We start from the raw sequence: 14,811 nt of genomic DNA, 5'->3' as shown, positions 1-14,811 counted from the left end.
CAATCTCTTCTCGTACATCAACCCCTCATCCTTAGCATCAATCTGGTGAACCTCCTCTGAACTGCCTCCACTGCCACCACATCCTTCCTCAAATAAGGAGACCAAAACTGGACACAATACTCCAGATGTGGTCTCACCAACACCCTGTACAATTGCTGTTTGTGGGAGCTTGTTGCACTCAGATAATAACTGTGACAATACTTTACAGCACTTCAGTGATTGTTTGGGATAAGCTATGGTTGTGAAAGGTGCTTTTTTTTTACTATTGTGTGATTTATTTGTGGTATTCTTGAAGAATATTTGGTTGTTATACTGTGCCATATAATGTCCATCGAGGGGTCTTCTATCAGGAAATCGTGAACAGTTTTTCACAGTTAAGTATTAATGGTATGAAATCAGGGCTTAAAGAGTAAAATCATGAGGACACAAACATATCTTGTAATGTCTTGAGTTTCAACAGTTGAGGAATGATTTAACTACAGTGTTTAAAATTATATTAGGATTTTATAGGCTAAATGCAGTGAAACTATTTCACCCGATGGAGGAATCACAACAATGAGACACAATTCTCTTCTTCCAAGGAACTGTGGTTATTCAGACTTCCAAGGCTGACATTAACAAATTTTAATTAGAAATGAAGAGTTACAGGGGCGATTCTCTGGGGATGTTAACCCCAGCTGGGATTCCCAATGTCCACTGAAGGAAGCATAAGGCCCAAACTGGGATTCATGCTGGATGTCAAACCCATTGCAAGTCTCCTGGCCTGCTCCCAGAGAGGGCGAAACCTGATCAGAACATATTTGCATCGATTGTAATATAATTAGCGTGTTTGAGGCAGAATGCTCCGGTGTCTCAGGATGCTCCCACCATCCCCCAGCTGGAAGTCTCACGCGCGTCAATTTCCCATGGTCCTGACAAGTGGGGACCAGGCACCGTGAATTTGGAAGGGGCGTAGGATCTGTCAGCATGATTAGGTCCCACCCTCTGAAAGTCAGTGCAAAACTCACCCTCTCCACAAACATTTCCAAGTGCCTGTGACTTGCAGCTGACTAGCACTGCCAGGGCCAATAGGGAATGCACTGATTTTTCCACTGGTGGCATCACTTTGTTTTTGTTGGAGAATTCAACCCATAGTTCCTATGCAGGTAAATAAGAATTTTAGCAAAGATTAACCATGATATGCACTGCGACACAGAGGTTGGCACTGCTGCCTCACAGCACCAGGGATCCATGTTTGACAGGTATGTGTGGAGTTTGCATGTTCTCCCTGTGTCTGTATGGGTTTTCTTCAACAGTCCAAAGATGTGTAGGTTGGTGGATCAACCGTGGTAAATGCACAAGGTTTGGGGATATGATGGGCATGGGTAAGATGCTCTTTCCGAGAGTCAGTGCAGAGTCAGTTGGCCAAAAGGGCTCCTTCTGCATTGTAGGGATTGTATGGATTCCAATTGCCTTCTATATTAGACTTGTTCTGGTGTTGCACAGTCCAAGTAAGCAGGGAAGATTCTTGCCTGCTAGGCTGTACTGTAAGATTCAATTCCTTCTTACTTTCTAAACTGAGCATAATTGAAATGCTCAATTTGTGATAATTATTATAAAATGCATGGATTATAAAACCAGATGGATGGTTATGTTTTAAATCGCTTTTCCCAACAAAATTTGAAACGCAAATCCTGAAACACATGGAGTTTGCATACTGCAAATGTTTCTTGCCTCTGGCATTGCTCCATGTGTTGAAGATACTAACTTTACAAAGTTAGATCAAATGATTGCCATCCAGGAATATTTCCTGTCAACCATGCCCAATGATATCTTTGGAAATTGCAATTTAATTTATCAAATCTTGGGACTCAGTAGCCAACGGGATGTAACTTTGGCGTCACAGCAAGATTGTGCCTATGGGTTTAATACAGCCCAGACACAGTGCAGTATGAGTGGCCACTGAGACATACTTGCATGGCATACAATGTTGTGTATCTTGATGACATGCCATTCTCATGCTGCTGAAACTTTGATAACTGGTCCTCATCAGCTGCTTTATTTTGTTTCATTACCAATCACTAATTTAAACCTAATTTGATCACTGAATGGCTAAAACTGACAATTGCCTAAAAAGATTTGTTAAACTGGTGAATAACTAAAATGTTAATTAGATTGGACACACATCATTTCATGTAATGGCAAAGGTATGTTGTTTTAGAATTCTAACTTGAACTAGACACTACGAATTACTTGTTTAAACATTATAAAGACTAATTAGCATGATGTCATGATATTGTTTATGGAGTATTGCTCCTCCACGTCATCCAAAAGTCTAAATGTCTCATTTGCTATACACTGCTTTGTTGCATTGTAATGAAATAGAGCAAGATAAAAAACTCAACATTTTTTTCTCAAAGTCAATACTTGTCTTGAACAAATAATGTCCATTTTTCACCAATGATTTATTTACATGTGATTTCTAGAAAATCTATGAAGTACATTTTCACCCAGCATTCTAAATATTTGCACTGTATTTCCAAAGTGAACCAGTTTTGAAAACTGGTCACTGGGTTGAGCAAGTTATTCAGCAATGTACCTTCGTGTTAAGAATGCATTGTGTGTCTGTTGAAGGCTGTAACTTTCATTCTGTTGATAAACTGTGTGGAGACCCCATCTGTTTCGCCAGGCAATAGCAGCAAATGTGCACAGAACTATTTTCTTTCAATCGACCAACAAAACCTTTGGACGGAATTGTCCTGTCGCCTCTGCCACAGAAATCATAGCGGGCAGGGATGGATCATGCAAAGGTCTGCTGACCTTGGGTGGGAATTTCCCATCTTAGAGAAGCAAGCCTGGAAAATCCTGCCCGTTATTTCTGCAAATCAAACTGTCGAAATGGTTTGAATTGTTACAGCCACAAACCATATTTAACTCATCAATTCTTAATGAAATACTGATTTGATGCACCAAATGATAAAATTCCAACAAATCTCCCAGCAAGTTGCTCAAGTAATTTCCTCCAGTTTTACTCAGAAAAAATGATAAGTTGAACCATTGATGTATCCTTCAAACCAACAAACTAGGCCACATCCAGATCACCAAGTCTCTGCCTGCAAAGTCATTTTAGTCTTAAGAGGCTTAATTCAGGATTTTGTGATTTATAATTGATTTTAATGGGACCAGGTGGAGCTGTGCTTAACTTCATTGTTTCAGAGACAGGAATGATAGAGGTTGTGTGCACTTCCCAAAATCCACCGTCTGGTGTCAGGAAAGAAGTAAGTCAATGAGGTCATTTTCTCTCTGTGCTGTATTATATAATTGCCAATGGAGCAGTTCTCCAGGAAATTCTGGACCAAAGTATCAGAGGATATGTGCAAATACGAAACAGATCACTGGCCTACTTGAGAGAAAAGGGCTGGGGGAGAAAGATCAGTAAAAACACTTTAAGTTGGCTAGGTGACATGTAAATGTCCCTTAGGCTCTGGGACAATAGATTGAATCTACTCCTTGTTGAATATGAAACACCAAAGTCTTGCTGAAGCTTGTGAGTTCAATTTCAAATGGGAAAACGTAATTTCAATTCAGTTGTCAGAGGCTGACGTGCACAGCACACAAATTAACAGAGACTTAGACTTAACCTTCACTTTGACATCGTCACCAGAATTTACCTGTCTTGCCTGACACGGGAATCACAGCGGGCGGAACGGGACCATATGAAAGTTGTTGACCTCGGCGGGATTTTCCGGTCTTGGGGCAAACGCAGCCGGAAAATCCCGCCCTACGACTCAGCATGTCCGTCGCTCTTCAAACCCTCCATTCGACCAACTTTCTATCAGGAGGTGTTTAACTTTTTTTAGTTAGTGTGTGGAATGTTTGAATCAAATCTGTAATGTTTTCATACCAGGGATTACTTCATTTTTACATTCATGTTGTGGAATTTGCTTGGATTCCATTTCGTATAATTAAATTATTTAAAAGGGATTAAAACATAGATGAACATTTCATAAAACTGTTGTGTACACTTGCCTTTCATCCATGTTTGGCATATAATACTGATAGAGGCACGCTGTCTCCAGAAAATGTTTTGGTACATAAAATGTTGCTTTGAGCAATGTATTCCCAAATGATATATCTTCTTATTATAAATCAGGTCGTTCAGACAACAAGTACCACAGTGCCAACATATGCAGTTCGACCACCACAGCCATCACCAGCAAGGTATGTCTGTTCCCAATTGTGAACTGTATATGTTCAAGGTTAATGAATACTTTGCTTGCATACCAATTTCCACTCCTAGATTCTGCTCTCCTGCACTTTGATATACTGAGGAAAGAACTTGCATTAATATAGTAACTTTCATGATCTCAGGATGCCACAAAGCACTTCATAACCAATTAAGTAGTTTTGAAGTGCAGTTCTTTCTATATCACTTGAGTTTAGAAATTATGCGCCGTTGTGTTTTGTTTTCCATGTGATCTTGATTATCAAGTTTGAGATATCCAGCTTACTGTCACATGAGCCTTGTTGCAAATGGTAACTCTCCAGTTTTTTCATTTGAAACCTCCTATTTGACATCTAAAGGAATTTCTAATTTTGTTTTCCAAATGACCATTACCTTCTTTCAGACAATAGCCCAAATTCTCTGGTCTTGTACACCCTGCTACTGTGGCCAGTGAGAACACAGAATTTGGTGCGCAGCCAAATCTCTGTTTACTATCCCAGCCATGGGAGAGGTCAGAGAATTCTGGCCTACATCTGTGTTTTTTGACTCTTCATAAATGCTTGAGCTTGGAAAAACTGAAGTATCAACAGCTTTCGGCTAGATGCTTGGGGAAATGCATGGCCTGCCTTTCATCATTGACCATAAATCTCTATTATTAGCCTTGGGGTTAGCTGATTCTCTTTTTGGCATTCAGATGAAACTGATGTGCTTAATGGTTGGATAGTACAGGACATCAAGCTTATAATCACTGAATTTCAAGTTCACTTTGATGATGATCTCAATTATCACATTGTTTCATTGACAATGTGAGAATGTATTGGAGTATAATCATAAATTTGATTTTTTTTTCTCTCCTGAAAGTGTTTTTGTTTTCTTTCAGGCCACCACCCCCACGTCCAGCACCTTCAAGACCTGTTCCTAGGACCCAAAGGATATAGGTTAAATTGCAGTTGACACTGTACAGGACTCTTGTGCAGATGTTCAAATTGTGTGTGCTCGTTTGCGATCTTGCCCATGCCCTCCCAGAGTGTCAATCAACTTCACTGATTCATCAACATTAAAGTTAATCAAACACTTCTGCATTCTACAGATGCTTCATTTTCCTCAAGAAAGCCTTGTTTGCTGATAGCAATCTTCAAAGGAAATTGCAACTGAATACCTCCTATGTTTTTCAAAATGAAAATTGTCTGAAATGATTGTAACCTTTAGTTTGAAGGAATCCTTCTATTTCAAAATGCTGAAAGTTCAGCCATGGTTACTTGTTCTTGGATACTTGATGCATAATAGCAAAGAAGGAAAAAAACTATTACTACTGACAACTAATTTATTTTACTATTTTGAAGATTGCAATATATTACATTGAGCAGCATGTTCCATCTTTCCTACCTTCTCTTGTTCTTCTATAGAGGTTTTCAACAGCTTCCACATTGTTTGATTGCTTTGGTGAACTTTCTCTGCTGGTTACCCATTCAGAAGTTCTCATTATGTCTGCAACAGAGCAGAATGAGAATAATTTGTCTTTTCAATCCATCAAGGGAATAATTTGTAAACGTCATCTGCTGTGTCCATGCCATTTCTTAAAATATGTGCCTATTTTAAATTGAGTTTGAAATTTAAACATTTTTAAACCTGTTTCTATTTACTCTACGTTTTGTTTCCACTGCCCTGGAGTTTTTTCTTGGTTCCCTTGCTGACACTTACAAACCAAGGTGGGAGGCAGACAACCTCTTCTCATGCTGTATTTTAGTTTACAGCAAGAAAGCTGAGACAGTTGCTCTGAGTTGATTTTTGACTTGAGTTTTTGTGTAGACATTCATCACTGGGTGCACATCATGCAGTGAATTTTAAGTGTGAAGCTATACCTGACCACCATGTGGTACAATATTGCCTTGTGTGTTAAAACTAGCTGCTGGAAAGTTACTCCTAGGTACCACCGACAACTCGGGAGAAGCTTGTCGTTATTTGTATTTGTACATCAAGACACTTGGGGCACACATTTTAGTTGCAGTGTTGAATGTGCATTTTAGTATCTTTTTTATGAAATTTTAATGGAAATCTCATACAGTACAGTGCACAGTACTTGCATCTGGTACTGTAAGGCTTCACTCTATCTCTTGACGAGCTCCTGTATATTGTGCTGTGTGCTGCTTAATATATGTGATAGCATAGTTTATTCAAACATAGCTGCAATAACATTGGCAAATGAATCATTTTTCTACCCAGCATGTCTGATGGGTACAAGCCTAGACAAATGTTGTATATTTCCTGCATAAATAATGTATGTACCCTGGACAAATGGCACATAAGATGTATAATGGAACTTTTATATTGTGTTAAATGAGGTTTGCCATGATACATTGCAAAACTTTTAACTGGCACTTCTGATTCAAGCTATCTTGATTTATATATAATATATTCTGTGAAGCAAATAGCCTTGTAATCTACTACAAAAAACAGGTTTGTAAACTCACTGAACTTGGGATACTGTTGTATACAGGATTATAATCTAAAATCCCATCAGAATGCATTATTTTTCCTTGAAACGTTCTTAGCTGATGGTCAATTACAGTCATGGTCCATGTAAAAAATTTTTTCTGCCATGGTTCAAGAAAAATCTAATTGACCTTCCCAAAATATTTCTGAAAGTGAAGCATAACCAGTAATGCTTATAAATCTATGATTCTGAAATTATGGACATGATTTTAACTCTGTTATTCTTTCCCTTTAAGTTCAATCAAGAGTCAGCAGTAGACTCCAGGATTAAATATGGGCTTGATGGTTCATGCAGCAACATTTTATCTTTGTGTGGCTTCCACTTGAGGAAGCTTTGGACATGAGCGTATGATGTTTAATTAAATGTCCAACTGACAGATGGACGACATCCAACCATCTTCTGAAACTCATTAGACTGATCAGATTAATTTTATGCTTCGAAGATTGGTATTTGTTGAAATATTCATTCACATTCTAGTTGGAGGAATGCATCATATGACTGTGGTGTTAAGAGTTCATCTCTTGAATTTTACATAAATTCATCACATTAAAATGGTCACAGGCACGTGTATATCTTTTGTGACAAGGATAGAAGAGTGTACCTTACTGTGAGCCAGGTGATTGTACCAATGACTTTTGTGCCTAACACAGAATGCTGCAAGCCAGATGCTGGTTGGGTGTTTTTTCAAGTGCATTATCTATTGATAGGTTTCAGGTTAAAGCAATATATATAAAATATACTGACAATTTAACATCAAAGTCAGTGAAAAGTTGACACCTAACATGGGATTTTAGAGTATTGAATGAACCCTCTCCCCCAGCACTGGCATTACTTAGATTAACCAAAACCATCAATGGATTTGAGGCTACAATTCACTCCCAGGTATCCCTCGTTCTAAATGTAACCAAACTCTCTTCACTTCACTTGAATATTTGCACTTGTTTTGCTTAAAAATAAGTAGTGTTTTACATTTTTCAAAAATACTGATTTTTATTAAAAGATGTAAAGATATTATGCACCTGTGGATGACAAAGGGCTTTTATTTAATCTATATAAAGAGCAATAATGAAATAAAAATGATTCTTTTTCTAAACTGAAGTCCTCATTTAATCTGAGGTTTATTTTAATTGTTGATTATTTATTGTTTAGGCAGTGAGACAGCGATTCTCAACTTTGGTAGCACTTGACTTGATGGTTTAATCCTTCACTGTCAGCTTCACTTTCCAATGTTGACATGTCACCCAACATCAAAGACAGGCAGGCAACATGCTTCTTTGTAACTAGTATGTTGGTTGCAATGATTGAGTCTTGCAGTCAAGAGAAGCACTAGACGATCCTCATTGAAAATGAGCTCCTACTTTACACTGGCAACTCTCTAATGTTATTGAAAAACCATACCAGAGTTTGAAACAGGCTGTGACTGTTTTATGTTCTCAGGTACTTTGCTGAAGTTAAAACATTGAAGACAAATGGCCAAATTGGCCCAGAGTGTTGTCAATTGTGTGAAGACAAATGAGCTAAGTCTCATCTTATACATCTCTGATAGCTCAGTCAAGAATAGCAATAGTGACATCCATTTATATCACACCTTCAGCGTAATGTCACAAAATAATTCAGAGGAGCAGACGAGGAAGGAGCATCAGAGAGAAAGCTAAGACTTTACCTGTTAAAAACCTGTTTAAAATAAGTTTAAAGCACTTTGTTCTTTGTAGAACTGTTTAAAGCATTTACTTATTGTATTTACTGCTTTAAGAATTGTGAGGGAGTGATTATCAGGCAGTTGTGGCCCATCAGCTTTAAATCAGCGCCAAGTTTAAAAGGAGGCCTGGTGTAGATAGCGAGCAGCGTCGGAGCGGGCAGCGGAGTGAGAGGGAAGCAGAGTGAGCTATTAGGGCTTAATATCAAAAAGGGCTTGAAGGTAAAAAGGCCAGGTTGAAAGAACAAGGAAAAAAAAAATTTTTTTTTCAAAACTACTACAGCAAGAAACAAGGAAAAAATTTTTTCCCACAACAAATTATATTGAATAATGGAGGGGCATGTGATGTGTGGTTCCTGTATGATGTGGGAACTGGTGGACCCCAGGGTCCTTCCCAGAGACCATGTCTGCAGTAAGTGCAGGTTGCTGGAGGAGCTCCAGCTCAAGGTGGATGAGCTGGCCTCTGAGCTACAGACACTGAGGCTCATCAGGGGGAGAGAGGGTGTCATTGTCAATGGGGTGCAAGTGACATCCACCCCCTCTAGACTGTCTAAATCTAAGGGTCAGGAACAAAAGGGGGCTGCTGGGAGGAGGAAGGGGGGTGAGGAGCGGAGGCCTCAGCCTCTTAATCTGCATAACAGGTTTGAGGTTCTTGCTTCCACTCTGGAAGAGGACGAGGCAGGTGAGGTTGGTGAGCAAACTGCACACGGTACAGTGATGCAGCAGGACATAGGCAAAGAGAAGGGGAAAAGGAACGTAGTAGTGATTGGGGATAGTGGGGTGAAGGGTATTGACACTGTCCTTTGTCACAATGACAAAGTGCACAGAAGGGTGTGTTGTCTGCCTGGTGCTCGGGTACAGGATGTCGCAGCTGGGCTGCAGAGGAATCTGGAGTGGGAGGGTGAGAACCCGGTTGTGGTGGTACATGTGGGTGCCGGCGACGTAGGCAAAGTGCGGACTGAGGATCTGGGGAGGGAGTATGAGAAGCTGGGAATGGAATTAAAAAGTAGAACCGACAAGGTGGTCTTCTCTGGGCTACTGCCTGAACCGAGTGCAGACGGGCGTAGGGTTGACAGGATAAAGGAAGTGAATGGGTGGCTCAGAGATTGGTGTGGGAGGAATGGGATCGAATTTGTGGGGCATTGGCACCAGTATTGGGGGAGGTGGGACTTGTTCGGGCGGGATGGGGTTGGTCTGAATCGTGCTGGGACCAGAGTGCTGGCGAATCGAGTAAAGAGGACTGTAGACAGGGCTTTAAACTAATTAGGGGGGGGGAGGGTGCGAGGGTAGGTGATGTTAGGAGGTCTACAGTTAAGGATAGGGTACAGGTAAGGGAAGAGGCTGAGGATGTCCCAAGTGGTGGCGTTACGGCAAATAGGGTCCAGAAGAAGGCTGGGATGAAAGCGCTTTATCTGAATGCACGAAGCATTCGGAATAAAGTGGATGAGCTGGTGGCGCAGATCGACACAAATGGATACGATCTGGTGGCCATTACAGAGACGTGGCTGCAAGGTGACAGGGACTGGGAGATGAATGTACAGGGCTATCAAGTGTTTAGGAAGGATAGGCAGGAGGAAAGAGGGGGTGGCGTAGCTCTGCTGATTAAGGACAGCATCAAGGTGGTAGTAAGGGATGATATCGGAGCCAAAGAGCAGAAAGTGGAATCGTTGTGGGTGGAGATTAGGAACAGCAAAGGGAGGAAGACGCTGGTGGGTGTCGTCTATAGGCCCCCGAATAATGATCTGGAGGTGGGGCGGGCTGTTAATGCGCAAATAAGTGCGGCGTGCAGGAATGGGACGGCAGTAGTTATGGGGGATTTCAATCTGCATATTGATTGGTCGACCCATGTTGGACGAGGTGGGCTCGAGGAGGAGTTCTTGGAATGCTGCCGGGATAGTTTCCTGGAACAGTGTGTGTTGGAGCCGACGAGGGAGCGAGCTATCTTGGATCTGGTGCTATGTAATGAGGCGGGTAGAATTAGGGACCTTGCGGTGAAGGATCCTCTTGGAGAGAGTGATCATTGTATGGTGGAGTTTCTGTTGCAGATGGAGGAGGAGAAAGTGGGTTCCCGGACACGAGTCCTTTGTTTGAATAGAGGGGAGTATGGTAGGATGAGAGAAGAATTGGCGAATGTGGACTGGGGGAGCGCGTTGGAAGGTAGGTCTGCTGAGGAGCAGTGGAGGATCTTTAAGGAGATCTTTCTTGGTGCTCAGCAGAAATTTATTCCGATGGTTAAAAAGGACAGTAGGAAGAGAGGTAATAAGCCGTGGATAACGAAGGAGGTGAAGGAAAGTGTTAAATTAAAAGCGGAGGAATTTAGAGTAGCTAAGAGCAGTGGGCGAGAAGAGGATTGGGAAAGGTTTAAATGTCAACGAAGATTGACAAAAAAGTTGATAAAGGAGGGTAGAAGAAGCTATGAAGCTGGGCTAGCGCTTAATATAAAAAAGGATAGCAAGAGTTTTTATAAATATATAAAAAGGAAGAGGCTGGCTAGGGTGAACGTTGGTCCCTTAGAGGATGAGAAAGGGGACCTAGTGGTAGGGGATGGGGATATGGCTAAGGTCTTGAATAACTTTTTTGTTTCTGTCTTCACGGAGGAGGACGTGAATAATTTGCCGGGTGTTAGTGATGGAAAGGTGGTAGGACTGGAGGGTCTTAATGACATTACTGTTACTAGAGAGGTGGTGCGCGACAGACTGGAGGGGCTGATTGTGGACAAGTCCCCAGGACCGGATGGAATGCATCCGAGGGTTCTGAAAGAAATGGCGGAGGTTATAGTGGATGCCTTGGTGGTTATTTTCCAGACGTCGCTGGATTCCGGGGAAGTGCCGGAAGATTGGAAAACGGCTAATGTTACGCCGTTGTTTAAGAAGGGTGCCAGGCAAAAGGCGGGGAATTATAGGCCGGTTAGTTTAACGTCTGTGGTAGGTAAAATGTTAGAATCCGTCATTAAGGAGGAAATTGCGAGGCATCTTGAAGGGAATTGCTTGATAGGGCAGACGCAACACGGTTTCATTAAAGGGAAGTCGTGTCTGACAAATTTACTGGAGTTCTATGAGGATGTGTCTAGGGCGGTGGATAGAGGAGAGCCGGTGGATGTGGTCTTTCTGGATTTTCAGAAGGCGTTTGATAAGGTACCTCACAAGAGGTTACTGCAGAAGGTCAGAGGACATGGAGTTGGGGGTAGGGTGTTAGCGTGGATAGAGGATTGGTTGTCAAATAGGAGGCAGAGAGTGGGGGTCAATGGGTGCTATTCGGATTGGCGGTTGGTGACTAGTGGGGTGCCCCAGGGGTCGGTGCTGGGGCCTCAGCTATTTACCATTTATATAGATGATCTGGAGGAGGGAACCGAGTGTAGGGTGTCGAAATTTGCTGATGACACCAAGATTGGGGGAAAGGCAAATTGTGCGGAGGGTGTGGAGAGTCTGCAGAAGGATCTAGATAGGCTGGGCGAATGGGCCAGGAAATGGCAAATGGAATTTAATGTTGGCAAGTGTGAGGTGGTCCACTTTGGTAGGAAGAATGGTAGGAAGGACTATTACTTACGTGGCGAAAAACTGCAGCAGGCGACGGTGCAGAGGGACCTCGGGGTCCTTGTGCATGAGTCGCAAAAACCCAGCCTGCAGGTACAGCAGGTGGTCAGGAAGGCGAATGGGATGCTGGCCTTCATAGCGAGGGGGATTGAATATAAAAGTAGGGAGGTCTTGCTGCAGCTGTATAGGGCATTGGTGAGGCCGCAGCTGGAGTACTGTGTGCAGTTTTGGGCGCCGCACCTGCGCAAGGATATTTTGGCCTTGGAGGGAGTGCAGAGGAGGTTTACTAGGCTGATACCGGAGTTGAGGGGGTTGAGCTATGAGGAGAGGCTGAATAAACTAGGCTTGTACTCGTTAGAGTTTAGAAGAATGAGGGGAGATCTCATTGAGACGTATAAGATGATGAATGGGATGGATAGGATAGAGGTGGAGAGACTCTTCCCGCTCAAAAAAGACAGTAGGACTAGGGGGCACAGCCTCAAGATAAAGGGGGGGCGGTTTAGAACGGAGTTGAGGAGGAACTTCTTCACTCAAAGGATGGTGAATCTCTGGAATTCTCTGCCCGTTGAAGTGGTGGAGGCTGCCTCGCTAAATATTTTTAAGAAGCGGGTTGATGGGTTTTTGATAAGAGAGGGGATTAAGGGTTATGGGGAGAGGGCGGGAAAGTGGAACTGAGCCACGACAGATCAGCCATGATCTTATTGAATGGCGGGGCAGGCTCGAAGGGCCAGATGGCCTACTCCTGCTCCTATTTCTTATGTTCTTATGTTCTTATTAGTCAGAAAGCCAAAACCAAGGTCAAGGAGGTAGGTTTTAAGTTATATCTTAAGGAGGATAGAGAGGTGGAGGAGTTTAGGGATGTAATTCCAGAGTGGCCACCACAGGCACAGCATTTAAAATTCGGATTGCTGAGAAGGTCAGAATTAGATTAAGATAAATATCTTGGAGGGTTGTGGGATTGGACATTAACAAAGAGGAATTGGTGAGGCCGTGGAAGTATTGCTTAACCTGGAGCCAATGCAAGTTTCTATGTTCATGAATCACAGAAAGTAGGTATAGAATCATACAGTGCAGAAGGAGGCCATTCAGCCCCATCGAGTCTGCACCAACCAGAATCCCACCCAGACCCCATCCCAATATGCATTTACCCTAGCTCGACCCCCTGACACGAAGTGGCAATTTAGCAAAGCCAATCAATCTGACCCACACATCTTTAGACTGAGAGAAAACCGGAGCACCTGGACAAAACCCACGCAGACACAGGGAGAATGTGCAAACTCCACACAGACAGTGACCTGAGGCCAGGAATCAAACCCAGGTTCCTAGCACTGTGAGGCAGCAGTGCTAACCAATGTGCCATCATGCTGCCCCATGCCAGTACAGCATGCAATAAAAATGCAAATGGAATGTTAGCATTTCTTGCAAAAGGACTGGAATTGCAATTGAATAGGGTGTTGGAGTATTGTGTCCAGTTTTAGTCCCCTTATTTGAGGAAGGATGTGGTGGCGTTAAAGAGGGGGTTCACCAGATTGATTCTGGGGATGAAAGGGTTGACATATGAGGAGAGGCTAAACAGTTTGGGCTATACTCGCTGGAGTTTAGAACGATGAGAGGGAATCTGAACGAGGTATATAAAATATTAAAAGGAATTGTTAAACTAAATGTAGACCAAATGTTTCCCCTTATGGGGAAATCTAGAAAAAAAGGTCACAGGTATAGGCTGAGAGGTGGTAGATTTAAAACAGGAGAAAGAATTACTTCTTACGGAGGATGGTGAATTTGTGGAATTTGCTGCCCCAAAGCATGGTAGAGTTTGAATTATTGAATAATTTCAAGAAGGAGATAGATAGTTTTGAATTTTCGAAAATGGGTTGAAAGGATTTGAGAAACACGTGGGAAGATGGATTTGAGACTAGGGAGGGATCAGCCATGATCTGACTGAATGGCGGAGCAGCCTCTAAGGGCTGAATTGCCTACATCTGCTCCTAATTCCTATGTTCCTATGGGTTCAAGTCCCTTTCAAAGACTTGCATGCGAGAATCGAAAACCAACACTTATGTGGAATAAGATGCTGCATTGTCATAGGTGCTATATCTTTGATCAGCTGTTAGACTAAGGCCCTGTCTGCCTCCTTAAGTGGTTTTTAAAAGTTATTTGCTGCATTTTAAACTCTTGCTATTCAACAGTCTGGGTGATTTTTGTACTAACATATAGAGAAAGTCATATATGAACTGATTTAATTGTAAAATTTGAAATTAAAATACTTAGTTTTCCAATTGCTATTGTTCTTGGCAACACTCCTTAACAAAATTTTACCAAAGCAGTCCTTGGCCACAATCATTATGGAAGTTATTTTTAGAACAAGGGGGCAGTGTAATAGGGCGCCGTAATTTGTAACCTTGACCACAATAGTGTCGCCTGTCTTTAAAACTGAAACAATAGAAGACTGCAGAGTTCAATTCAAGGAAACAGCTGAGGGGCTTCACTAAATACAACTCAATCTCCAGAACAAATTGTGCAGATCCTGAGAATGAACAATGCAAAACTCAAATATAAAGGTGTTTTTACAATTGGTTTGTAACTTCATAAGTATTTTCTATCGTGATATTTCTAGTTAATTAATAACCTTGGTTATTGGTATGTATTATGGACCCGAGACTATTCATTTCCAGTTAAATACACATATATCAAAATAACACTATCAGCAACACAAAAAAGATTGTTGCCACAAATTGCATTGGATTGAAATAAAAATTCTGGTTCAATTGAAGGAAACAAGTATTTGGGCTGCAAAATTCAGAACTGTATTTTGCCACTGTTGATTCCGGGGACGAAAAGGTTGACACATGGAGAGAGATTAAGCAGTTTGAGTTGGACTTGCTGG

General features: G+C 41.9%; 1 protein-coding gene across 2 annotated transcripts in view; it reads left to right on the top strand.

Annotated features, from left to right (window-relative positions):
* The window catches only part of LOC145361175 (disintegrin and metalloproteinase domain-containing protein 9-like), a 141,765-nt gene extending 134,010 nt beyond the window's left edge, over positions 1–7,755 (top strand). For both annotated transcript variants that reach the window (XM_080216796.1, XM_080216795.1), the window contains 2 exons: positions 4,133–4,200; positions 5,085–7,755. In XM_080216796.1, the coding sequence (XP_080072922.1) occupies positions 4,133–4,200; positions 5,085–5,142 (126 nt within the window). In that variant the 3' untranslated portion in view covers positions 5,143–7,755. The remainder of the gene's footprint in view (positions 1–4,132; positions 4,201–5,084) is intronic.
* The last annotated feature ends 7,056 nt before the right edge of the window (positions 7,756–14,811 follow it).

Source organism: Carcharhinus amblyrhynchos, chromosome 34 (genome assembly GCF_965287045.1).
Source record: "Carcharhinus amblyrhynchos chromosome 34, sCarAmb.v2.hapA, whole genome shotgun sequence".
Taxonomy (NCBI): Eukaryota; Metazoa; Chordata; class Chondrichthyes; order Carcharhiniformes; family Carcharhinidae; genus Carcharhinus; species Carcharhinus amblyrhynchos.
Note: the sequence above shows the minus strand (reverse complement) of the source record. Positions and strands in the feature narration are given on the sequence as shown.